The 27,654-nt window shown below is 38.3% G+C and overlaps 1 protein-coding gene across 3 annotated transcripts in view; it reads left to right on the top strand.

Annotated features, from left to right (window-relative positions):
- The window catches only part of Supt3h (SPT3 homolog, SAGA and STAGA complex component), a 460,033-nt gene extending 453,415 nt beyond the window's left edge, over nt 1–6,618 (top strand). For all 3 annotated transcript variants that reach the window (XM_048805405.1, XM_048805406.1, XM_015487372.2), the window contains one exon: nt 5,321–6,618. In XM_048805405.1, coding sequence (XP_048661362.1) covers nt 5,321–5,362 — 42 coding nt within the window. In that variant the 3' untranslated portion in view covers nt 5,363–6,618. The remainder of the gene's footprint in view (nt 1–5,320) is intronic.
- Nucleotides 6,619–27,654: the final 21,036 nt, after the last annotated feature.

The raw sequence follows: 27,654 nt of genomic DNA, 5'->3' as shown, positions 1-27,654 counted from the left end.
ATTTTTCCCCCTATATATTTATATTGCTCTTGTATAGTTGAAAAGTCTCCCTTGCAGGGTCGGGCGGCGGTCTGCCTACCTTGCAGGCGCGGGCGGCGGCTCTGCTCTGCCCCTCCTCCAATTGGTGTGACATGTCTACCACGCCCGCGGACCGCTGGGCCTGTTCTGCCGGTCGGTTGCAGGTCTGCCTACTTTGCAGGCGCGGGCGTCGGCTCTGCTCTGCCCTTACTCCAATTGGGGTGACGTGTCTACCACACCGGCGGGTCGCTGGGCTTATTCTGGGCGCGGGAGGTGGCTCTGCTCTGCCCCTGCTCCAATTGGGGTGACATGACTACCACGCCGGCGGGTCGCTGGGCCTGTTCTGGGCGCTTGATCTCTTATTTCATGACATAGGTTTTCAATGCCCTTCCCCTTTTTTTCACTTTCCGGAATTCACATAATGAAAATATTTGTTCTCTTAACACATATTATGGAACTCGTATTATGTCCCATAAGTCTTGACATTGTGTACGCTTTCTTCATTCTTTTCTTTTGGTCCGGATTAATTCAGAAGACCTGTCCTCAAGCACAGATACTCTTCTATTTGTTCTACTCTGTTTTGGAAGCTCCACAACCTTCAGTCAGCAACTGTGGTTGTGACCCTATAGAATGTAAAAGATACCTTCCCCAGAACTCTCAGGATCGTTTGGGGAGATGTCTGGGCCTATAGCACCAGTAGCCATAGTTCTGGAGCCCCAGGATGAGATGGGACCTACCTCACATACTACAGGATGAGCACAGGTGATGCTGCTGTCTGTGACACCAGGAATTGTAGACTTGAGGTTGTGGGACATAAAGGGGACATTCTGTAGGTCCTAGAGGACAATTGGTGCTGAGATCAATAGTGCTGTTATCCACTTTCATTGAGCTATATGACCCAGATAACTTCTTCAGGTCCCAAGGGACAAGAACAAGCAGTCCCAGGGATTTTGGCATCAGCAGCTATGGTTCCAAGTCCATGGGCTGTGAAAAACCTTCCCTGGGACCTTCAGGGTATGTGCAGGTAACATTTGGACCTGTGGTACTGGTATTCACATACTGGAGATGTGGGATGTGAAGGAGACCTTTCCTGAGTTCCACAGAATGAGTGCAGGTAATATTGGGACTTTTGGCATTGGTATCTGTGGTCCTAGAGCTTCAGGAGGTGGAAGGGAATTCCTAGGTCATGTGGGGCAAGCTTTGGTGGGGACAACGTTTGTGGGATTGGTAACCACAGTCCTGGAGCTGCAGAACATGGATGGAACCTTTCCCCCGTTCCCAGAAACAAGCTTGGAAGTGATACCAGGTTAGTTTGTACCAGCATCTGCAGGCCCAAGGTAGTGGGAAACCTTTCTGAGTTCCTGACAGGTATACTCAAGGTATACAGGTGGTACTAGGGTATGGGGCTGCTGGGATCTCCCCAGCTCCCAGTGAACAAGTGCAGGTAAAGCCGGGACTTTGTCCCAGTAGCTATAGTCTCTAGGCTTTGGGCTGAAGAGGAGATTTTACTAGTTTATTCCCATGAAGCAAGCACAGATGGGACTCAAGTTTGTGGCTGCAGCAGTCACTGATCCTGAAGCTGCAGGACACTGAGAGGGCTGTCTTCTGCCCAGTGAAGCAGTTACCAGGCAGAGACTGTTGGCTCTGTTGGGCAGGTGGCTGCAGTCCCTAAGGCAAGATGGTATCCAGCAGTATTATGGCAGCTTGGGTTCTAGGAGTTGGAGGCCCCAAGTGAGTTCCTTCGTTGGAGAAGAACAATCACTCTTATCCCAGCCAACTCCCTGGACTGTACTTAAAGCCCTGAAAGATGTGCACTTCTCTTACTGTTGGGACTGCCGGTCTGCTGCTATGATTGGGGCTGCTGGCACTCTCCTGCTTGCCTTCTCCCAGAAAGAAATACACCAGCTCCTCCACTCTGGCTACTGGAAAGCTGGGGCTGAAGTGACTGTTTGCTTGTTCTTTCCTCTAGGTTGCCCTCTAAACCTTCTATGCTGTTTAGGGTTCCCATTATTTCCTTACTGATTTTCAGAGTTCTCCCTCAATTACTGTCCTCAAAAAAAGAGTTTTTGCTTTGTTGTTGTGATTTGTCTCTAGGCCAGAGCCATGAACAGAGCACCTCTAGTAGCCTGCCTCTTCTGTTTCTCAGAATTAGGCTGCTGATGACAAATTCACTGGGCTGAAAGAGTACAGGCTTCACAAATAGCCCAAGAGTTGTTAGCTTCAGGGGCAGAAATCCCTAATATGAGATTTTATCATTTTTCTCCATTTTTCTGAAAACAGATGGTAGAAAAAATGAGGGTTGTGTATTCTCTGAATGTGACTGCTACAGTTCAAATAATGCAAATTATGCCAGTGAAAGGGGGTGTGTTTAATTTAATTTTGCTTCATATGGATTTCCAGTTTTCCCAGCACCATTTGTTGAAAAGGCTATCTTTTTGCCAATGTATGTTTTTGGAGCCTTTGTCTAGTATGAGATAACTGTATTTATGTGGGCTTGTCTCTTTGTCTTCTATTCTGTACCGTTGGTCTACATGTCTATTTGGTGCCAATACTATGTCATTTTTGTTATTATAGCTCTGTAGTATAGTTTAATGTCTGTATTTGGGGTAAAATTGGGAGTTCAAAACCCACTTGAATCAAATGTATGAAATATGATATGTAAAGAGCTTTGTAATGTTTTGAACAACCAATAAAAAAAAAAGAAAAAAAAATGTCTGATATTGTGATGCCTCCTGCTTCACTCTTCTTGCTAAGGGTGGCTTTGGCTATTCTGGGTCTCTTATTTTTCCAAATGAATTCCATGATTGCTTTTTCTATTTCCATGAGGAGTGTTGTTGGGGTTTTAATTGGAATTGCATTAAATCTGTATAATGCTTTTGGTAGTATGGCCATTTTGACAATATTAATTCTTCCTATCCAAGAACATGGGAAATCTTTCCATCTTCTAAGATCTTCTTCAATTTCTTTCTTCAATGTTCTGTAGTTTTCACTGTATAGGTTTTTTACCTCTTTTGTTAGATTTATTCCCAAGGTGTTTTTTTTTTTTTTTTTGAGGCTATTGTGAAGAATGGGATAGTTTCCTAATTTGTTTTTCAGAGGGTTTAATCACTGATATATAAAAATACATTTGATTTATAGATATTTATTTTGTATCCTGCTATTTTGCTGAATTCATTTACTAATTCTAGAAGTTTTCTATTGGAGTTTTTTTTTTTTTTAATCCTCTAAGTATAGAATCATGTCATTGACAAATAGTGATAGTTTCTCTCACCATGCACAGTACTCAACTCAAAGTGGATCAAGGACCTAGGAATTAGACCAGAGACCCTGCACCTAATAGAAGAAAAAGTAGGCCCAAATCTTCATCATGTCAGATTAGGTCCTGACTTCCTTAACCAGACTCCTAAAGCACAAGAAATAAAATCAAGAATTAATAAATGGGATGGATTCAAACTAAAAGCTTCTTCTCAGCAAAGGAAGCAATCATTAATATGAAGACAGAGCCCACAGAGTGAGAGAACATCTTTACTACACGCACATCAGATAGAGCATTAATTTCCAGGATATATAAAGAACTCAAAAAACTTAACACCAAAAAAAATTAACAACCCAATCAATAAATGGCCTAAGGAACTGAACAGAGACTTCTCAGAATAAGATATACAATTAATCAACAAATACATGAAAAAATATTAAACATCTCTAGTAATTAGAAAAATGCAAATCAAAACTACTCTAAGATTTCATCTCACTCCAGTCACAATGACAATTTTCAAAAATACAAGCAATAATAAGTGTTGGCAATGATGTAGGGGAAAAGGTACACTCATACATTGCTGGTAGCACTAAAAACTGGTGCAACTATGCTGGAAAGCAATATGGAGATTACTTAGAAAACTTGGGATGGAACCACCTTTTGACCCAATTATCCCACTCCTTGGTATATACACAAAGGACCTAAAATCAGCATACTGTAGTGACACAGCCACATCAGTGGTTATAGCAGCTCAATTCACAATAGCTAAACTGTGGAACCAACCTAGATGCTCTTCAGTAGATGAATGGATAAAGAAACTATGGTATATATACACAATGGAATATTACTCAGCTTTAAAAGAGAATAAAATTATGGCCTTTGCAGGTAAATGCACAAAGTTGGAAAATATAATGCTTAGTGAAGTTAGCCAATCCCCAAAACCCAAAGGCTGAATGTTTTAATAAGTAGATGCTGATCCATAATGGCAGGGGGCCGGAGGAGGCTGGTAAATGAGAAGAATGGAAGAACTTTGAGCAAAGAAGAGGGAGGGGACAAGGGAGGGACTTGGGGACAGGAAAGATGGTGGAATGATGGATTTTATTACCCTAGGTACATGTATGATTTCACATATGGTGCAACGCTACATCATGAACAACCAGAGAAATGAAAAGTTGTGCTCCATACATGTACAATGAATCAAAGTGCATTTTGTCATATATACCTAATTAGAATTAGTTAATTAATTTTTTAAAAGGGGGGTATTATTTCTAAGTTCTGGATTTTAGTTCTCTTCCACTTTAGAATAAAATAAGATTCAGGACAATTTACAAGAGGCCCTGGGTTTTCCAGTTCTGAAATGAAAAAAAAAAAAAAACTATTGACATGAAAATCATGTAGTTTTGCTTTTTTCATTGATTCATTTACTATTGCAATTCCTATCCATTTTCCTGTTTTCTTTTATGGCAATATTTTATCATACCATGTATATACATTAATATGCCAGTATGTATATGTATGTATATGAAAGTATGTAAGGGTTCAAGTTTTCCATACTCTTTATTATGTGCAGAATTCTAAGATCATATTTTAGTGAAGAGGTAAGCCCTCTGTTGGTATCTGTTCACTCAGACTATAAATTACGGTTAGAAAGGCTATAATGAAATGAGTCAGTAATTTATAAGCTATTAAGATAGTTACAAGTGATTCTGGAGCATGTTGAATAGAGAACATATGTTTATGAAAGAAGCAGATTCAGCACAACATCTCTTTGGTTTAACCAAACCCAATCAATTAACAAAAGGGGATGTCTTTCTTTGCCTGTCTCCCACTTTCCAAAAATAGCATCACTAACCACTTGTTAACCACACTGATTTTTGTAATAGAATGGTTGCTATAGCTTTGCTACCAGAAATACTCAGATTAAGCACCCTACTAAATTTTAGCCAGCAGTCTACAAAACAGAAAGAAAGCTCTGCTTGCTTCTTGCCTTCTTTCCTTGTTTGACTTGATGTGATAATTCATTTCAGATTTCTTTTTCTTTGACAGAGTGCCTACCGCAGAAATGGGATGGCTTTTCTAGCCTGTTGATGTGACTGTGCCTGCGACGACTGGAAAGGCAGCGTTATACTGAGGTGATCTCTTGAAAAAATAAAAGTTTACGTTCTCCATGTCCTAGGGAGTGGAATGGCTTATTGTGACTCTCAACTGGCTGGCTCCTGCTCTTTTCCAGCCCCCTCAACACTTAGTCTCGTTTACTAGATGGACCATTTAGCTAATAAATGGCAGGATGTTTGGGATAGCGTGTAGGTGGACAAGAATGTAGATCACACGATTTTGAAATTTTAATTTGGCATGGATTTGCTACCCTCAACACACGTATCCTAAAAGCAATGTCTCCCCACCCCACTGTGTTTGGTCAGTGTTTATTTGATACCTTTATAATCCAGGTTTGAGACAAAAGAGACAAAATTAAAAGGACAGTTGATCTTCTCCTCCACTGTCCTACCAGCTTTACTTTCCAACACTTGTTGACTGCATCTGCATGTATTTTACAGATGCCTGTTTGTTTTATAGCTAATCAAAGATCTAATTGACCTGCTGAACTGCCTTTTTCCCTCTCTTCTTCCCTCATGTACTATATCTGAATATGGGTCATTTCCATGCCTTCTTCCCATCTTCCTGCCATCAGCCATGTGTTTCTCCTCATACAGAACTTTTTCCTACATTTCCCTCCTTTCCCCTGGTCACTTGCCAGGGCCACCATCCTATCCATTCCCTGTCCTATCAGAAGCAGTAGAAAGGAGCAGAAAAGCTTGCTTCCTCTCTTCAGCACCCCCACCCAGTTGGAGACTGGGCAGCCGCATTGCTTGCTGGAGCAGCTGCGCTACCCTCTGGCATCTGTGTTTTCTGTGGTAAATGAGGAACTGTAACTCCTGGGAACAAACCAAAATATGGCAGATGAAGTTGTACAGTTCCTGATTAAACATGAATTGTAAAGAAGGAAGTTATTTCTTTAAATTCTGTGGGAATTTTGTGTAATTTAACTTTTATCATGGTTTCACACAAACCAAAACAGTCTTTTATAAAGAATTAATAAAAACAGAAATGAGAAGCGTGACATTTTTTTTTTCCTTGGGACCAGATCATTGAGAGTCCCAGTGTGATTGTGCCATGTTATTCACATTTGTTAACTGTCATTTACCTGTTCTATTAATAGTCTTGGGAAAAAATCTGCACGTCAGAAACAAAAAACAGATATATAATATCAAAAAAATTGCTGAATGGTTTTGATATTGCATCTGTGCTGATTGAAATGTACAATTAAACTTTTCTTTTTATCATCATCCTTATTTTCCTTGGCATCCCTAATGGTGGAAAATTATAAGTCTGCAGTAAACATCCTAACTTTTAAAATGACAGCATTTATTGTATTTGGTTTCATCTCCCAGCCTTATGGAAGGTATAAAATTTTCAGCGGCTAATTTTTCATATTGAAATTTCTTCTGTTCCTGCACATTATATATTTTAAAGTTTGCACAAGATAGAAAATACAGTGGTTAGTTTTTTCCCTTCATTTTATTCTACCTGATCTCCATATAGTCCCAGAGAAGGAAGACTCAATGTACATTTCTCTCAGAAATATGACAGGTCTGTGTTTTTGTTGGTCTGGTGTATGTTTGTCTATCTTGAACAGTCTGACAGGTAATTATTTATAAAATCTGGTTTTGCCCAGTAAGTTCATATAATAACCTTTCACTTTTCATCATAAGCCAGAGAGCTGAATTTAGAATAAAACAAGGTCATTTATGTCTGTCCTGAACCAGCCTAGATGTCCCCATAATTGCTCAATATTTATATTTTTAAATCTTTTTTTTCTTTTCTACACTTAGGTTCTTTTCTTACACTTTCTACAAGACTAAATTTGAAGTGAAATAAAATTCCTTAAGTAGTGAGTATAGAAATAAAAGAAAATTTACAGAATGAAAGTTTCAGAAAATGTAGTTTAAGATTAAAATAACAGAGCAGAATCTCTTAGATAACAGAGCAGAATCTTAAAGATAGTTGAGAACAGACATTCATTTTGCAGATTAAAAAAAAAAAAAAACCCTTTTCCTAGAGAGGAAAGTGACTTTCCCTGAATCACTCAATAATGGCAGTGACAGACAGTGATTAGAACCCATGGTCCCTTGCTTTTAACCTAATATTATATTCCATTATATTGGATTTGCATTAGAATATTACCAAGACTCATTGGAGTTTTATAGCATATTTATCCCAGTAAATTGGAACATATTTATCCCAATGTAAATTTATTTTTAAAATAATACCAACTATGGACATTCCTAAAGCATAAGTGCTATGTGTTAAAATCTTCTTCAGAGGGACTTTGGCATTAACTAACTGACCTATGTTCTTAAACATCAGGCTCAACTCTAAGTCAGTGACTGTACACCCCTAGTTTGTTTTTTGTCCCTTGTGTTTTAGAGCTTCAGTGTGAAAACAAACCAACGAATAATGAATAACCTCTCTTCTAGATTTACCCTCTAGATTAAGGGTAAAGGAAAGAGAAATACTTCTCCTTTCACCTAAATTTGGAAGCATGACTTTCTGAACATAGCACTTGGAGGTTATGTCATTAACCTTCTTGTCTTCACATCTTGTAATAGTTGAGATTCAAAAATAATATTCCAGTTTTAGGACTGAGGGTTTTTATTTGAAAACCATCAGAAGCACACTTTTTAAAAATGGTGTATATAGTTTCTGAATCTAGGGAGAACTCTTCATTTATTACCATCTGTCCTTTGTTTTTATGAAATAATAAACAACCCACATTTAATGCTTTTACCACATAGAAGGCAAATAAACACAGTAGTGATTCTTAGTCTGAAAGGAAACAAGTTTACTTGTCTAAAAATTATAAAGTTTAATTTTATGAATTTTTTTAAACATAGTTCCCAAATCAGGCATTGCTTTCCAGTTCCTGTAACTCCTTATATAAAACTAAATCATTATAGAGAATGTATTCTCTCATCTGCCCTTCTGGAATTTAGATAGAACCTTCCCAGGTTGCATTTAAAATTCTACCATCAACCATGTATACATCTCATAAAATATTTTACAGTTTCCTGTATGCTCCAGCTGAACATTCATAGTATATAAACACTTCTGCAAATAATCTAAGGGCAACACGTTGAGTATGTCATAGCAGTGTCCCCTTATAAAGTTAATTCTCCAGCAATGTATTTTCTTATTCTGTCTTCTTAGTTGAAATCCAAGATGAATATTTCTTGTGCTGTTGTACAGTGGTGGGGATAGGAAGGAGCAGAGGACACAAGCGGTTTCAGTGGAGTTGTGTTCATTAAGGCAAAGGCTTTCTGCAGAGGGCATCAAGCCAAGCTTAAACAACAAAACCAGGCCTGCAGGAATTGGATGTAAATGTGATGGTTAAATAAGGGCCAGATGCCTTTAAAGATTCAAATATTAAAAAGTCACATCTCTTAATGTTTCAAGTTTAGGACAAGAATACCATGGCACTTTAAAAAAAAGAGAGAGAGAGAGACTTTCATTTGTTTTCTGGGATAAATTATCAAGTATTCAAGCTGTCATAAGTCATGGAAATTTTGGCAATTGGAACATATTTTAAAACAATCAATTCCTACAAAGGCACAAGAAACCCACATACAATATTTCATTGTTGACAAGCCACTGTGATGCTGCATAGAGCTTTATATTCATGGTCCCTTTTTCTGCTCATCACCACCCAATACTCACTGTTCTCATTTTTTCCCAAAGGAAAGTAAAAACCAAAAATATTAAAATGAAGATGACCAAAAGATAGTTTTACTTACATCAGATAAAGCTGCATTTGCTATTTTAACAAAACACATAACAGCATTTTAATCATTACAGCACATCACACATGCTATGTACTTTGTGTGTTCATCTCATCTGCTGTCACAGCCCCTCTTAGAGTTACAGTTACAGGAGAGAAGAACAGCAGGTCAGTACCTTCTGCAGTTACCCAAGATGGAGCTGGCACTATGCCCAGCACTAATCCTACAATTACACGGCATGAACTGTCCTAAAGATTTCTGAAAACATATTAAAGAGAATTGCTGCCTAACTTTGAACCTAGAAGCATTTCTAAGTACCAAAAGACCACAATTATAAGAAAAGTTTAACTTACCATTCCTCTCCCAATGCCAAGTATTATATATACACAACAAAATAACATACAACATATAATAAAATTATACAAAACCATGCCAATTCCTCTTGAGTGTCTTAAAGCTTATAGGGATACTGCTACATCGATGTTCATAGCAGCACAATTCACAATAGCTAGACTGTGGAACCAACCTAGATGCCCTTCAATAGATGAATGGATAAAAAAAAATGTGGCATTTATACACAATGGAGTACTACTCAGCACTAAAAAATGACAAAATCATGGCATTTGCAGGGAAATGGATGGCACTAGAGCAGATTATGCTAAGTGAAGCTAGCCAATCCCTAAAAAATAAATGCCAAATGTCATCTTTGATATAAGGAGAGCAACTTAAGAACAGAGCAGGGAGGAAGAGCATGAGAAGAAGATTAACATTAAACAGGGACGAGAGGTGGGAGGGAAAGGGAGAGAGAAGGGAAATTGCATGTAAATGGAAGGAGACCCTCATCGTTATACAAAATTACATATAAGAGGAGGTGAAGGGAAAGGGGGGAAAAAACAAGGGAGAGAAATGAAGTACAGTAGATGGGATAGAGAGAGAAGATGGGAGGGGAGGGGAGGGGAGGGGCGATAGTAGAGGATAGGAAAGACAGCCGAATACAACAGACAATAGTATGGCAGTATGTAAAAACGTGGATGTGTAACCGATGTGATTCTGCAATCTGTATACAGGGGAAAAATGGGAGTTCATAACCCACTTGAATCAAATGTATGAAATATGATATGTCAAGAGCTATATAATGTTTTGAACAACTAATAAAAAAAAGATGTATGATCAATGAATGTGTTACGAGTCCCTATAAAAATTATGAGAAAAACTTCCTTAAAGATCTACTTATGCAAAGTCTCTCTTGTTTAAAGATGAGATTTCTCCAGAAGACTAATCATACAGGCTACTATTTTATGATTTCATTAAAATTATTTATCATGTTACAAAATAATCCCCATCTTGCTTACAGTGTGTTTGCAGTAGCAGATACTAAAGTACACATGTCAGTGCTCTGCAGCTTTATAAATGACCCTTTAAAGTGTTCTCCTTCATTATGATACAGTAGTCATGGTTTCTTCTAGCCCTGCATGCTTGTGTGTGTTTGGAGGGAAGTCATGAACAGAGATAAATAGAAAAATGCAAAGAAAGTTGATGAGCACAATTTGAATGACAAATGATAACTTCCCATTCTAGCCAGTAGTTAATATCTTCTTTAATTCAACTCTAGGTCTGTTTTGCCTTAGGACAAGTCACTTCTGATTTATGTCTTATAGATGACAGGTAACAGAACACCAGCTTGTGGTACTGTAGCTTTTTTTCCTGATGGCTTTGCTTTGCTTCTTCCAGCCACTTACAAGAAGCCAGTTCACCTTCCAATGCTTGGGCTACTTCTTATCACCCCTCCCTGACCTGCCTGTGCTCTTCATCGGCTGTCCCTAAGCTGTGGCAACTGCTGCTTTGGAAGTTTATTACTCACACAGCAGCATAAGCAAGATCTTTTCACAGTCCTAATCCCACAAGAAGATAAGACAGTGGGGCCAGATGGCAGAAGATCTGAATAAGTGGTAGTTCACTGTGTCATGGAGTTAAGAACCAACTCTAAACACAGGAAGTTTTATGATTTGTATCCCTACCCAAGGTGGGGCTGGGGGTGTTGTAGAGATAGAAAGTGCTGTGCCTCCCAGAACCAGGGAGGTGGACAAGAGGCAACCTATTGGCAGCCTGTGTGTCTTTGGGGATCACAGGCTATGGGTGAGCCTTGCCTGGGTGGCCTGCACGGGGATGAGCAAGATCTCCTTGTGCTCCTGCACGACACTGCATAGAAGTGACTATTTTAAAAAATCAACCTGCCTCTTCTTTCCTAGGTTCTCTTGGTGCTCTCTTTTCCTATTTCCTTGCCATAGTTTCCTGTGTGGCTGAGCACAGGCAGGAACTCATTCCCTGAATCTTTAAGCCCCTGTTGTTTTCTCTGCTTCCTGTGTAGGGTCCCCAGTTATCACTGCATTGCCATTAGCTTGCACCACATTAAGAATTTCTAGAGGGCAAGTCTTGAACTGACACCTCTTTGTAAATCACTACAGGTATTTATTACATACTCAATAAATATTTGTTGTTTGATTGATAGAAGTTACTCGTTTAAACAAAAACTCAGAAGCCTTTAAAATCTTATCAGTACTTGTTGCACTTATGAGCCAGCAAATCTCATGAACTATAGAAAATCACTGCCTTTTTCTTAAAGACAAATACAGTATCTCAGAAAAACAATACATGCTTCAAGTTTCTTGTGGCTTTTGTTAGAAGGTCACTTTGACTTGGAGTCCTGTTTTGCAGGGGTTAAGGACCTCATAAAGAGATAGCCCCAGTCACATTTGCACTGCTAAAGACCTAAGAATTTTTGTGTCTCATCTAAATTTGTATAAACTTGAAAAAGAATTACAGACTAAGAAATTCTCTATTTTTGTAGATGGTCCGTCTTTGAAAATGTACTATTTCTCCCAATAGTTTATTTTTAAAAACAATTAGCTTTTTAGGATGAGATTTCCCTACAGGTATTGGAATAACATGTCCACTGAATTTAAAGTACATATAAAAAAATATCTATTGAGGCTAAAAATAATGATTTTTTCTGTTCATTCATTCAAAAAAAATTCTTTGTAGCACCTATGAAAGCAGGCAACCAATTGAAACCAGAATTAATAGACAGGCTGCTGCTAATGTCTTCAGAGCCCTTCCTTCACCCTTATCAAAATAACCTGCCCCTGCTCCAACCTGTTGCTAAGGTAACCTGTCCTAGGAATTGTCCCTCCCTACAGGGAGCTATTAATTACACCCTCTTCCTGCCCAGATCACTCTTCCCTGGCCCCTGCCAGCTCATCTGCATCTCACCTTTTGGCCATCCCATTGAGCATCTCCTGGGCCTAATCAAGTAAAACAGCAGGAGAAAAAAGGAAGCCTAGGACATATAAAAAGAACACCCCCACTTCTTGGGATACCAGGACACAGCTATGGCCCCCTTCTCCCTCCAGAGAGAAGTCTATGTTACCCTTTTTTTAAACAAACCCTGCTTCATCTGTTTGCCTGGGCATGCTTCTCTAATATTATGCTCCAACATGTGAGGAAGCAGAACTCACCAATAATAGATATCACAGTAATGGAGCTCCCCAAACAGGGAGTCCAAGGCCCAAGGGGAACTCTGAAATTCCAGAAAGGGACTTATGAAGCCACCAGGATTAATTCACCTGTAACGTAAATTGTGGTGAGCCGTTCTAATTAGACCGTGGCCGCCATTAGAAGATGGCGCCGGCTTCCACTGTGGCCTGTGATAAACAACTCCTAATATGGAGAATTGGCACGCTATCCCTTACCACCCTATGAGAAAGCTCCACGTGGCAGCTTTGCATTGGGGCTTGAGATGCTTTATTAAGGCTGGGAGGGGCATCCGGGAAAAAAAAAGAAGAAGAACTATCAAGGGCCTGAATAAACTGCTGAAAGAAGATTCCTGAGTTGCGTCTTCCTTGCGGGCAAGGGGTCGTGACAGTAAATAAAACATGTTTTCCCATTATATGTGCCACTCTTTATATTCGTACATGCCATTGTGATTTTAAAAATATAAATTTATTTAAGAGTGATACTAAAATCCTGGTAACTTTTTGACATTTTTTTAAATTAAGAAACTAAAAGCAAAATGAATTTATGTTACGACTTGTTTTTCAAGCTAAAAATAAGAAGGTAACCACTGTTTTTATATTTTTGCAGTAAATGCCATAGTCTCCTTAGTGCTTCAGTAGTGAGTTGACTGTACCCTCTGAAGCTTTGGGGCTGCTTTAACTTAGGCTTAAGGATAGTTTTTTCTCTTGACATAAAGTATCACCTGAACTTTTTACATGTGTCTTATTTGGGGAAAATTTATGATATTTTTAACATCAGGAAGTTTTGCTTTTCCTGACATTTTATTACTTTGCGTATTTGAAACATTTCAATCCCAGACAATAAATATTATGTGATTATTGTTTTCATATGGATAGACTATTTCCTCCTGTTTTTTCTAACCCCTTTCCCAGCTTATGATACGAAAAATTTATTAATACTAAGCTGTGTCATTCAGCTTTCCCAGAAACACATATAGTGAAAATTGAAAGAGGGGCAGGTTTGAGAGAGAAGGGGTAATAGTAGTTAAAAATAAATTAAGGTATGTGGTTTTTCTTTTGGTTGGAGCTCAATTCTTTTCTTGTTCAGTTGTAATAAAGATTATATTTATTCTGTAAATCATTTGTATAAATTGTCAAAGCCAGTTATCACATTAAAGGATTTTTTTATATCATTGATATGGAAGCTAAATGACGTTAGCTTAGTACACCATGAGTTCTCATTGTTTAAAGCCTGCATTTGTAACTCAGTGGTAGAGTGCTTGCCCAGCATGCATAAGGCCCTGGGCTTTATTTCTAACACCACGAAAATAAATTAAAAAAATTCCTTTATTTAAAAAAAAAATGTATTCACATTTAAAAGCTGTCGTTGTGGCTCCCTCGCTCACTTTTGAGTTTTCCATCAAATATCATCATTATCTCAATAAGGCTTTCCCTTTTAAATATTAGAACCCCAGCTTCTGCCCTTGCATACTATCTTCCTCTTCCCTGCTATTTTTTCCTTCTTCTTTTGGTACCAGGGATTTAACCCAGGGGTGCTTAACCACTGAGCCCTGTCCCCAGGCTTGTTTGTTTATTTGAGACAGTTTCTCTCTAAATTGCTTACTTCATTAAATTGCTGAGGCTGGCTTTGAACTTGGGATCATCCTGCCTCAGCTGGGATTACAGGCAAGCATTACTGCTTCTGGCCCCTGCTTTCTTTTTTCACTCTAACATTTACCGTCTTCTAGCTTACCACATCATAGATTGATTTAATTTGTTTATAAAGTCTCTTTCCTGTAGAATGATAACTTTGTAATTAAGGATTATGGTCTGTTTTGTCCATATCCCAGCACTCAGAACAGTGCCTGACACATAGTACATGTTTAGTCAGTGTTTACTAAATGAAGAAACAGTTAGTTGATCAGCATTTAATTCTGTGGATTCTTGAAACACTAGTCTCATTTGTTTTATTCCATTTCTCAACATTAAGCCTTCCCTTGATTTCCCCCAACTCCTTTGAACTTATTTCTTCAACAGTGTTTTTCAACAGAACTCTTTTTAAACATTTTTTCCTAAATCACAATGCATGTTCAACAGAGTAAGAAATCTAACCATCACAATCAGAAATTGGCAATAATGTTATATCAAATTAATGTCTGTTTCACTACTTATTCAGATTTTCATTACATCACAACTCCAGATTAGCATTTGCTTATCACTTCACATACTGCAGAATTTCTTAGACAAGGCACAGAGAACCTGTTTCTTTAAAATCAGTTTAATGTGGTATAGTTTACATATAGTAATAAACCCTTTTCAGATGCATAGTGCTATTCAGTGACTTGGGATCACAGTTGTGTAATCACCACCATAATCAGCATACAAGAACTCAAAGAAGTCCTCTTATGTCCCCTTGTAATTGATCCCCTCACTACCACATCACTAGCCCCTGATTCTCTATCCCTAGCTTTACCATTTCCAGAATGGCATCCAAAATGTAATCATTCCATATGAATTTGAATTTCAAGTTTTTTTCTAACTTTTTTTACTTAGTATAATGCTTTTGAGGTTCATTTGCATTGTTTTGTATATCTTTATCTTTTATTGTTGAATAATATTCCATTATATGGGTGCATTATAATTTGTTTATCCATTCATTAAGTCAACATTTGGGTTGTTTGCATGTGCTGGGCATTAAGAATAGAGTTGTTATGAACATGAATGGACAAATATCTGTGAACTCGTGTGAATATTCGTGTGAATAGGGTGAATACCTAGGAGTAGGACTGCCAAGTTATATGGTAAATGAATATTTAACTCTGTAAGGAATGGCCAGCTGTTTTTCACACCCCCTGGCATTCACGCCAGAAATGTGAAATTTCTAGTTACTCCCTATCTTCACTAGCATTTGGTATGTTTGTTTTGTTGTAATTTCAGGCATTCTAATAGGTGGCATCTTACTGTGATTTTTACTTTGCATTTCCTTGATGACTAATGATATTACACATTCTTCATGTATTCACAGTCATCTGTATTTCTTTCTTAAGTGATTATTTAAATCTTTTGCCCATTTAAAAAAAAATTACTGGTTGTCTTCTACCTACAATGTAGGAGTTCTTTGCATATTTCAGATACAGAACCTTATCAGAAATGTTTTTTTTACAACTTTTCTGATTCTTGGACCTATCTATATTAAAGTATCTTTGGAAAAGCTGAAGTTTTAAATTTTGAAGTCTAATTTATCAACTTTCCTTCTTTTATGGCTCATACTCTTTGTGTCTTCTCTAAGAAATCTTTAACCCAGACTCACAAAGGCTATGTTTTCTTCCTGATAATTTAACTTTTGCTTTCACATCTGTGATTGACTTGGAGTTTATTTCTATGTATGGTATGAGGTTAGAGTAGAGGCTCTTTCATTTTGGTGAATGAATGTCTGATTGTTTCAACACCATTCATTAAGAAATCCGTCCTTTTTTCACTGAATTACTTTGGTGATGTTATCTAAAATCAATTGACCATAAAAGTATAAATCTGCTTTGGATTCAGTTTTGTTCCATTAATCTATACGTTCTGTCCCTATGCCACTACTTCGTTGTCTTGATTACTCATTTTATACTAAGTCATGAAATCAAGACTATGAGTCCCTCAACTTTTTCCATATTTATATAAAAACATTTTCTTGGGTTTTGATTGGAATTTGTTTTAATCTATGGCCCAATTTGGAGAGAACTGATGTCATAACTACATTAATCCTTCTAATCAGTGAATGTGGGTAGCACTGCATTTATTTAGGTCTTTTCTTTTTTTAGTGGTAGATTATATTGATTTTTTAAATGTTGAACCAAGCTTCTGTTAGTGGGATAAATGCCACTTGATAATGATGTATTAGCCTCTTTTCAGTTTGATGGATTTGATTTGCTAATTTTAAAAGTTTTTTTGTATCTGTTCTCATGGAAAATATTGAGCTTCTTTAAAATGTCTTTTTCCCCCCCCCCTGTTTTTTTTACTAGGTCATGCTAGCCTCATAAAATGACTGATTTTGAACTTTTTCCTTTTCTATATTCTGAAAGTGTTTCTTTGGAAGTGGAATTATTTTTTCTTAAAAAACTCAATACAATTCATCAGTGAGTCCATTAGGGCCTGAACTTTTCATTGTGGGACAATTTTTAGCTCTGAATAGTATTAGATCATTGCTGTTTGGGTTTTCTGTCACTTCTCAAAAGAGCTTTGTTAACAAATACATTGGCATAAAGTTGTTCATAAAATTCTGTTATTATCCTTAAATGTCTATAGGATCTGCAGTGGTACTCCTCTGTTTAATTCCTGAGAATGGGCGTTAGTCCCTGCTTCATCTACAGGTATTCATCAGTTTTATTGATTTTTTTTCAGTCAATCAGCCTTTGGTCTCATTCATTTTTCTCAATTTTTTTTTCTGTTTTCAGTGCCAACAATCTACTTTTATCTGCATTATTTCCTGCCTTCTGTTTGCCCTGGGTTTATATCATCAGTTTCCCTGTAAGCACTCTTTAGCTATACCCAACACACTTTGATGTTTTAGTTTTTATTTAATTCAGAATATTCACGGATTTTCTTTTGACCCATGACTTATGCATTGATTATCTTCAAAATATTTGAGAATATTTTAGGTATCTTTTTATTAAATTTTAGTTTAGTTTCATAATAGCTAACATACTTTATATTACAATCTTTTAGGTTTGTTAAGGTTTACTTATGGTCCAGGATATGTGTATGTGAAAACATGTATATTCTATTATAAATAGGTATAGTGGTCTATAAATGTCAATTAGGTCAAGATGATTGATAGTATTGTTCACTTATTCAGTCTACTTACTGACTTCCTATTTTTTCCAGTTAGTTACTGAGAGAGGAGAGTTGAAGAAGCTTAATATTGTACGTTTGTCTATTTCTCCTTCACTTTTTCTTAGTGTTTACATAATGTATTTTGAAGTTCTGTTCTTAGTTGCATACGTGTTTAGGAATGGTACATCTTCTTGATTCACTAACTATTCCCTATAGCATTATGTAATTTTAGTCTTTACATTGGCAACATTTCATATTCTGAATTTTGCTTGTTCTGATACCAATAAATCCACAGACTGTATTTTGATTACTGTTTGGAATATACACACCTTTTCATGATCTGTCTTTTAACTTTTCTGTTTCTCTATATTTAAAATACCTTTTTTGGCATGACGCAGTGGTGCACACCTGTAATCCCAGAGGCTCAGGAGGCTGAGGCAGGAGGATTGCGAGTTCAAAACCAACCTCAGCAAAAGCAAGGTGCTAAGCAACTGAGTGAGACCCTGTCTCTAAATAAAATACAAAATAGGGCTGGGGACGTGGTTCAGTGGTCTGGTGCCTCTGAGTTTAATCCCTGGTACCAAAAAAAAAAAAAACCACTTTCTCATTGACAGCTTAGAGTTGAGTCTTGCTTTTTGACCCAATTTAGTCTCTGCTTTTAATTGAAGTAGACTAATTAAATTGAATTTTTGGTTCACTTACATTCAAATATATGGTCTTGTGCTTTTCACAACTCTCTGACATGAATTTGTATTACTTGGTTTTAATAATGTTTTATCATTTGAACCCTTTGACTCTATAACTCTATTTAACTTATTACTTTAAAAAAACACATTCATTGCAAACAAAAACATAGAAGACTCATAAAAGCACAAAGAATAAGAATTATCTATAGTCCTTTCAACACTGAGACTACACATTGATATTAAACATGTACCACACGCATACAGTGTGTTCATTCAGTACACACTCGGTAGCCTGTCCTAACCTTTCCTCAGGACAGTCCAAGACTGCTGAGTATTCCATATTATGTCTGATTCATTTGGGATATTTTTCCTAAAGTTTTGTCATTGTTATAGAAGATGCATTATTTTTGCACAAATCAGATTCCTTTCTTTGTTTTTTAACCCCTGCCATTGTGTTGTCCACCTTACTGTTGCCCTCTCTGTGAAGGTAATATGTCTGCTTTTCTCTGGCTACTTTTGAGATTTCTTTTTTTCTTTTATTTATCAACAGTTGTAGTATGACATGTCTACAGATAGTTTTCTTAGTATTTATCTTTCTGATGTTTGTAGAACTTCTTAAATCTGTGACTAGACATCTTGTCAATTTTCTTCAAATTTTAGCTACTTTTTTTTTAAAAAAATACATTCATTTATGTCATCTTGGCCTTAGTCATGTGTGTGCCATACTGTTTAACTATATACATTGTGGCTCCAGTGTTCTCTTCTGTATTTCCCATCTCCTTTTCTGTCTACTTCAGTCTGGATTATTTCCTGCTGATCCTCTAACCTTGATTGAGTATCTTTTCTTCATCTAAAATTCTATTCAGCCCAATGATCGCATTCTTAATTTTAATGTCTTTTTAAAATTATTTTTCAGTCATTTACCATTGATTCTTTAAAATATTTTTTAAAAAATCCAGTGCCACTCCCTTCCTGGTTACCCCAATACTTGTGGATCTATTTCTGTTGTTTGGAATTTTTCTTCTTGGTTTCCAGTCACTGGGTTGTTTCCTGTTTTGCTCAGCAGTTTTTTTATTGAATGCCACACACAGCATATGGGGGGTGGGGAAGAGTGAAGTTCTGGGTGATTTCTTCCAAAGAGAGTTTAGCTTTCTGGCCCATGGAGCATCATCAGATGGAGACTGCTGCATGTCTGCTTTGCCCTCATTCCTAGAAATCATCCCTGTGTTGTTTCCCAGACCCCCACCACCTTGGTGGAACCTGAACTCAAACCTATGACTCTCCTGCCCCATGAGATTGATGAAATTTCTGGTCACCCTTCAGTGTGCTGCTGCTGCTGACACTGGCCCACACACGTGCAACCCTAGGGTTGACATGCACTTCTGGGGGAAGCTGCAGAATCACAGGCTCCCCTATACAGCGTCCCGCTGTCTGGGATCATAATTCCTCAGCTACCTTGTTGGCCCCAAACTCCCACCTCTGCTTCCCTAGCTCAGCACTGTGCCATGAGCCCAGACCACTGCTTCGTGCCTGGCCTCTGCTCCCTCACAGCTACAAATTCCCTTAGGGGAAAATGATTTTTGTTTTCTTGGTCTCCAATATCTTGCTCTTTAATCCTTCCTACTTCAGGTGTTTTGTTTTGATTCGTTTTTCCTGATGCTTCCAATAACTCACAGTCCCCCAACGATGTCCAAATCCCCAGAACCTGTGAATATCTTACATTACCTTAATGGGGGAACTGCAGTCGCACATGACATTATGGTTGTTAATCAACTGGTTTTAAGATGGAGAAGTTATCCTAGATTGTGTAAGTGGCCCTAATCCAATCGTGTGGGCTTTTAAAAGCAGAAGAGAGAAGCAGAAGAAAAGATACAAAATATGCAACATCAATATGCACTGCTGGCTTTGAAGATGTAGTAAGGGGGCCACAAACCAAGGCCTGTAGTGGCCTCTAAGATAGTCCTTGGTTTCCAGCCAACAAGAAAATGGGGACCTTGGTTCTACAGCCACAGGAACTGAGATCTTCCAACAACCTGACTAAACAGGAATCAGTCCTCCCCAGGGAGGACTTAATTGTTTTTGTTTCTGGTTATATACTCAGTATATTCACACCATTTGTATCTTCATACATGTACTTAGGGTAATGATGTCCATCACATTCCACCATCTTTCCTACCCCTCTGCCCCCTCCCTTCCCTTTGCCCTATCTAGAGTTTGTCTATTCCTCCCATGCTCCCGCTCCCTACCCCACTATGAATCAGCCTCCTTATATCAGAGAAAACATTTAGTATTTGGTTTTGGGGGATTGGCTAACTTCACTTAGCATTATCTTCTCTAACTTCATCCATTTACCTGCAAATGCCATGATTTTATTCTCTTTTATTGCTGAGTAATATTTCATTGTGTATATATGCCACATTTTTAATCCATTCATCTACTGAAGGGCATCTAGGTTGGTTCCATAGTTTAGCTAGTGTGAATTGTGCTGCTATAAACATTGATGTGGCTGTGTCCCTGTAGTATGCTGTTTTTAAGTCCTTTGGGTAGAGACTGAGGAGTGGGATAGTTGAGTCAAAAGGTGGTTCCATTCCTAGCTTTCCAAGAAATCTTCATACAGGTTTCCATATTGGCTGCACCAATTTTCAGTCCCACCAGCAAAGTATGAGTGTGCCTTTTTCCCCACATCTTCACCAACACTTACTGTTTGTATTCTTAATAGCTGCCATTTTAACTGGAGTAAGATGAAATCTTAGGATAGTTTTGATTTGCATTTCTCTAATTGCTAAAGATGTTGAACATTTTTTCATATATTTGTTGATTGATTGTATATCACCTTCTGAGAAGTGTCTGTTCAGTTCCTTGGCCCATTTATTGATTGAGTTATTTGTGGGGTTTTTTGTTTTGTTTTGTTTTGTTTTGTTTTTGGTGTTTAGCTTTTTGAGTCTTATATATTCCCTAGAGATTAGTGCTCTATCTGATGTGCAAGTGGTAAAAATTTGCTCCCAAGCTATAGGCTCTCTATTCACTTCACTGATTATTTCTTTTTCTGAGAAATTTTTTAGTTTGACCATCCCATTTATTAATTCTTGATTTTAATTATTTCACTATAAGAGTCTTATTAAGGATGTAGGAGCCTAATCCGATATGATGGAGATTTGGACTTACATTTTCTTCTATTATATGCAGGGTCTCTGATTTAATTCCTAGGTCCTTGATCCACTTTGAGTTTTGTGCATGGTGAGAGATAGGGGACCTTTTATAGTTGTTTCCAGTTCAAGAATGTCTCTCATAGCTGATTCTGTCAGGGTTCAGCCACAGAATCAACCTCTATATGCTATGGGACAGGGCACCAGGATTCAGAGCTTATGCACTTACAGGAGGAACTGGGAAAATGAAGGCCTGGCAGAGATGTGGGAAGATCAGAGAGAAAGACACCAGCTCATCAGTTGGAGAAGCCAAAAGTGTGAGGGCATGTGGGAAGCCATGTTTGTGTGTGACTACCACCTCTGTGGGCCCACTTAGTGTTTGGTAGAGAGCCAGGAGCCACTGTTGGTCAGCAGGGTATTCAGTCAGCACTGGATACAGAGTAGAAGAAGGTGAGGGAGCCAGAACTCGGTGGCACCTCTGTTCCTTTTGTGGAGGTGCATCGACCGCAGCATATTTTAGCAAGTAAAAGCTGCTTCATGTCCCCTTTCCAATTTTTCGTAAATTTCTCTTTTGACCAACTCTGACTCAGAACCATATAGGGAAGGGGATTCTGGGAGAGCAGTTTTAATGTCACCAAACTGGCATACTAGCTGTGGCCACAGCCCACCCTTTGTGAACTGACACCCCACATGCCTTCTAACCACACTTAATCTCCAAAGAAAGCCAACAGCAAGTCCCAACTAACGTGAAGCACAGCAACCCTTGGCCGTCTTCCTCTCAAAACCAACCACCCCACTCTAATCTTGAAGAAAGTGTCACAAGAATCTCAAATATCTTACTATCAACTGTCAAGCAATGTCTGAGAAACTTAGCTAAGAGGAGACAAGGTACAAGTGCATGTGGTGTCCTGGATGTGATTCTGGAACAGAAAGAAGACATTACTTAAAATTTAAGGAAATCTGAATAAAGTATGGGCTTCTATCAATAATGCTATATCAGTATTGGTTCATTAATTGTGACAAATATGTAAAATATTGGTAATAAGAAATTGGGTATGGCTTATATGAGAACTTTATTATCTATGCAATTTTTCTGTAAATTTAAAACTACTATAAAGTTGTTTTTTGTTTTGTTTTCTTTTTTAAGAGAGAGAGAGAGAGAAAATATTAAGTCCTAGATGGGATATCTGTTTTGGGGTGATGATAGTTCCTCTTTCTCTGAGTTTCACTCCCTTTAATATTCTATAATCTAAATACTGAAATATGTGGCTACTGTTAATACATCTTAGGTTAAATAGTGAGGGAACAGGAGAGGAGAGAAATTAAGAGAATGAATTCATACCTAAACAAATAAGCTGTATCTATATTAAAGTAAGAAGAAACACTCATAACCATATTGTCACCGGGCCCAACCCTGCTTGCCTTCTGAAATCAGGCGCATTCAGGGAACCATGGCTGTAGACTGTGTTATCATTTCTGTAAGTGATCCAGACAGAGGTCATCAGTAGCCAACCCACACTCCCTCTGCCCTCAGTAAACGCCTAATAGAGTGATCCTCTCTGTTCATATTTTGCTGTGTAACAAAGCACCCCAGAAGTTAGTAGCTTAAGATAACATGATTAATTCTCATGCTTCTGGCAGTCAGGAATTCAAATGGGCCTTGACTAGGCAATTCTGCCCCAGTTGGCATCATCTGGTTAACTCAGCAGCCATTCAGCATGCAGCCCAGCTGGACCAGAAGGACTGAAGGGACTCCCCTGTCAAACTAGAGCCCCGTGCTCCTCCATAGGATCTTTCTCTTTGCATAAGACAAGATTTGGCTTCTTTACAGCATGATGGCCTCCAAGTAACTGGACTTGAAAAGCAGCCACCTTCCAAAAGAGAGGAAAAAGAAATGGCCAGTCCTCTGGAGGCCCCTCTTGGAAGGCCCACATCACTTCTGCTGCATTTTGCAGTCAGAGCTAATTACAAGGCCAGTCCAGACAAAGAGAAAGATAACAGCAGCAGTGACTTTGTGCTCATCCATAATTCTCTTCACTGGTTGTAGAAATCTTTTTATTTCCTTTATGGTAAACTGGAGTTGAAATTGCTGCATCACAGATGTTCCCTATTTTTAAAACTTAACACATCCAAGTTGCTTTGTCTTCAGGTCTTACCAATTTGTATTCTCATTAGCAGTGTTTGAAAATCAATGTCCCTGTGTCTTCCCCAATTCTGGATATCACCTTTCTTAATCTCCAGTGAAATGAAGGCAGGCCTGACTGCATCTATTTGTACTTTTGAGTACCATCCAAGTGGAACGTTTTGTGTTTATTGGCCACGGATAGATGTTCTTGTTGGAGTTACCTAATCATGTATTTTGCCTATTCTTCTCTTGGACTATTTCTTTTTTGAGTGTTGATGTTGTTCTGAAACCTGGGTCATTAAAGTTTAATTGACTTCAGACAACCCTGCTAGGTTTTAAAATGTAATGAATTATTACTCTTGCCCAGAATAATTTATCTTAATTTCCATTCATTTATTCTGTATTTCCCTAGGTCATATCACCTTCTTCAGTTCATTCTTTTTTCAAGATTCACAATACTAAATTCACATTTTAGAACAGCAAATTACCTAATTTTTCAGGTTAGGCCACTGACACCAAAAGAAGAAAGGACCTTGTTCAGAGATGCCGAGAGCAGTGTACTCGATCCAGACCCACAGGTCTCATGCTGCCTTCTGGTCAGAGCTACAAGTCCCGAATGTCTGGCTCAGTCACCACAGGTCTGTGCCTTCCTTGATCTGGCACTCAGAAATTCAAAATTCAATCTGTCCATAATTTGCCTGATGAATAGCATGGGTCCTAAATTCTCCCTCTCCAAGCTAATTTTGGCACTTGATAAATTGCTTTAACTTAGGGGCCTTGGATCCCCCATCTCCTGATTGGAAACACTGAATTTATGCTAGATGATTTTAAGACGCTCTTTTTTTTTTTTTTTTGGTTAACTCATGAAATCTGATATTTAAGAGGTGCACTTAGAGAGTATAGATTAAGGGAATTTAGACTTTTATTTCCACCTAAAATGTCTATTTTTGAAAAGAACCTAATCAAAACTTTTTAAAAATAGTTTTTAATTATAGGTTTGAAACTGTGTTATTTGTAATACCTTTTTAGAAGCATGAAAATAGCATTTCTCTCTCTGTACCTACTTTGTGCTTTTCCATTTGGTAAACACTGATTTTATTTCTCTCTGCCTGTGGGAGTAAACCATGCTAATTTAGCACTTCCTCCTTGCTCCCTTGCCATATGTACCATCAAGGGAGACAAACCTGCTCTCAAAATAAGCTTCTTTGGCCCAGTTCTTCACTTTCTGGTTGGGCCGCCAGCCTATCAGTATTTGAACCAGGAATCGATTTGGCTACTACAGCCTTTGCTCTGACTTCCCCCTTCAACTTATCAGAGGAAAGTACCTCTGTGGAGGGGGGGGGAATGGTTTTTAGCTGAGGGATCACACAGTACCTTTCAGCTGGGAGTGTCAGAGCAAACAGCTCAAGTCTGGCATGTGTGGCACAAGGACAGCAGACACCCTGATTTCCTCTGGAGAATCTCAGTGCTCTAAATGTCTACTTTTTTAAGTAAGAAGGCTGAGTTTCATTTGTATTGAGTGACTAAAGTGTAAGTTTAGAAATATTTTATGTTTCCATCATAGTTGATTCTGCTTAGCATAAATCATCAGGGCCAACCATAACTTCCCATTTGCTGGAGCTTTCTCAGAGCCAGTTGTGTTGCACTTATGTCAGACACACCTTCCTACAAGTCCCTCAAGGTCAATAGTTTAGAAATTCTGCTTCTTCCTTCCCCTGCCCCACTCAACACTTATGGAAATATATGCTAATTGGAACAGAAGCAGCCTACACAACTAACAGGGTTAGACCACTCTTAACACAAGATTAATGAGAAAGAAGTTTAAGGAAAAAATAACATTTCTCAAGCAGTGAGCGTATATGCCAAGTAAAAGCCAACAATCTGGATCCCTCAAATCCCAAGCTCTGCTTTCCCTCAACTTCCCTCAAAGGAGTTGAAGAAAGGAAATCATGTGCGTCCAGCCTGGCTCAAGCCACTCTCGCCACCCCGCTGGCTCCCTGTAGCTCCTTCTCGTGTTCCTCTGGCTTCAGCTCAGCAGTAACCATTGTGGAAGACAGAACTACAGAGTCAGGGGTTGCAATGAGACCACACACCATTTACTAGGGTGACGAGTGACAAGGAATGATCAGGCACAGAAATACCACAGAGCTGCCTATTTTCATGGCTGTATCCATGCCCATGTGTGATTTATATCAATTTATATCCATAACAGTTTTATAGACAATGGATGTTTAAAGTCACAGATATTAGCAAGAAGTTAATTTAGTGAAATAGTTGATCTGTTGATGTTGACTGAATCATGAGTTAACAGATATCAAGAGCCATCAGGAGGTTTGACATACTTTTGAAAGAGTTGTAGAAAACAGTATTTGCTTAGAAAGACAAAACCCTAAGGATCTTACCAATTTTCTGAGACTAACTGGCACACTGAGTTGTCCCCTGGGAGCAGAGAGAAGCTGATGTCCTAGATTTCCAGCTCTTTCATGATACAAAGGCAGGCTATCACCTCTGGAAATATGCTCTGTTCTCTATAAACGGTCTTCCAAAACTGACCAAGCACACTAGAGATAAACTACACCTTTAAAAAGTGACAGTCCTTCACACCAGCTACCTAGATCTTACTTTCAAAATATCATTCTCCTTTGGTATTGAGGGCTTGCTCCTTGGAGAAACGGCTGATTCCAGGAGGGCAGGGCAAAGATTCCTGGAAAAATGAGTCTGGAGCATCTTATTGCATAAGAAAATAAGGAGTTGCTCAAAGAACCATGGAGGCATGTCCATACCAGGAGCTAGAAGAGGCTCTCAGCAGCCAAATCTGGAATAATTTCTGCATCCAAATAAATAATGATAGTAATGAGTGGTCATCCATGGAATAAAATAAATACTCATGAATCCACACAATATAAGTGAAGCATGTAAATGGAAGAAAAAGAGAAAGTCCTTTGCAATAAAATACCAACTGATGAATATAGATGAAATCGTGGCATTGAAAGGCCATATTGGGTGAGAAAGACTGACAAGGAGTAGATATTTATACAGTCTCAAATTATCTCCCCACAAATTACTTATTCATTACAAAGAAAAATAGTAACAAAGAAAAAAACCCAGTGGTATCTCAATTATTGACCTCCAGGTGACATGAACCCTATATATACCATGGTTTTCCTGTGCATGTATGTCTAATTTCTGAACTAAGCACAATATGAGTAACAATATCTAAAAATAGAACAGTAACAAATACTGGGGTAAAATTACCAGCATCACTACTCTTGCAGTTTGGGGCCATTATTAAGTAAAATAAGTGTTAATTGAACACAAGTACTGTGATACCATGACAGTTGATCTAATAATTGAGACAGCTCTAAGTAATTAAGAGGTAGGTAGCATATACAGTGTGGATATGCTGGGAATAGTGATGATTCATGTCCCAGGGAGGACAGAGCAGGATGTTGCAAGATTTCATCATTTGTACTACTAAAAATGATGCTAAATGATTTTAAAACTTGTGAATTATTCCCTTCTGGAATTTTCTATTTCTTACTTTTTTTTTTTTTGTACTGGGGATTGAACTCAAGGCCTCATGGGCATTCGACCACTGAATCACATCCCCAGCCCTATTTTGTATTTTATTTAGAGACAGGGTTTCACTGAGTTGCTTAGTGCCTCACTTTTGCTGAAGCTGGCTTTGAACTCTGATCCTCTTGCCTCAGCCTCCCAAGTCGCTGGGCCTACAGGTGGGTGCCACCGCACCCAGCTGTTTATTACTTTTAAGACGGTGGTTGACCATGAGTAAGGAAAACTGGAAAGTGAAACCACATATAAGGGTCCCCCAAACAAACTACCATAGTTTTTATTGTTTGGGTTCACAAATGGGTAAGTACTTCTTTTGCTTAAATTTCATCTTTCTGTGGGTCATGCTATTTATTAAAAAACAGGGAGAAATTAATTCATAATAGCTCAAAAAATATCTCCAATGATAGAAAATCCTTGGATAAAAAAAAAAAATACTGTGGTCAAATGCCTAAGACAAGTCCTTTTGTTCAGACTCATTCTGGAAACTTCTTCCCTCCAGAAGTCAGAACAGGATAGGCTAACACTGGAGCACATCAGGGATGTAACAGGAACAGAGCTCCTAGTACTTCAATTAGGAGACAGAGCTCTCTAGCACCTGGTAGGCAAAGATGTGGCCATTCCAGTGTGCCACCTGAACTGTGTGTTCTCTCCCACAGTGAGAATGCTGACCTTTGTTACTCCCC

This window comes from Marmota marmota, unplaced genomic scaffold, assembly GCF_001458135.2.
Source record: "Marmota marmota marmota unplaced genomic scaffold, marMar, whole genome shotgun sequence".
NCBI lineage: Eukaryota > Metazoa > Chordata > Mammalia > Rodentia > Sciuridae > Marmota > Marmota marmota.
The sequence above is the reverse complement of the archived record's forward strand: the minus strand, read 5'-3'. Positions and strand labels throughout refer to the sequence as shown.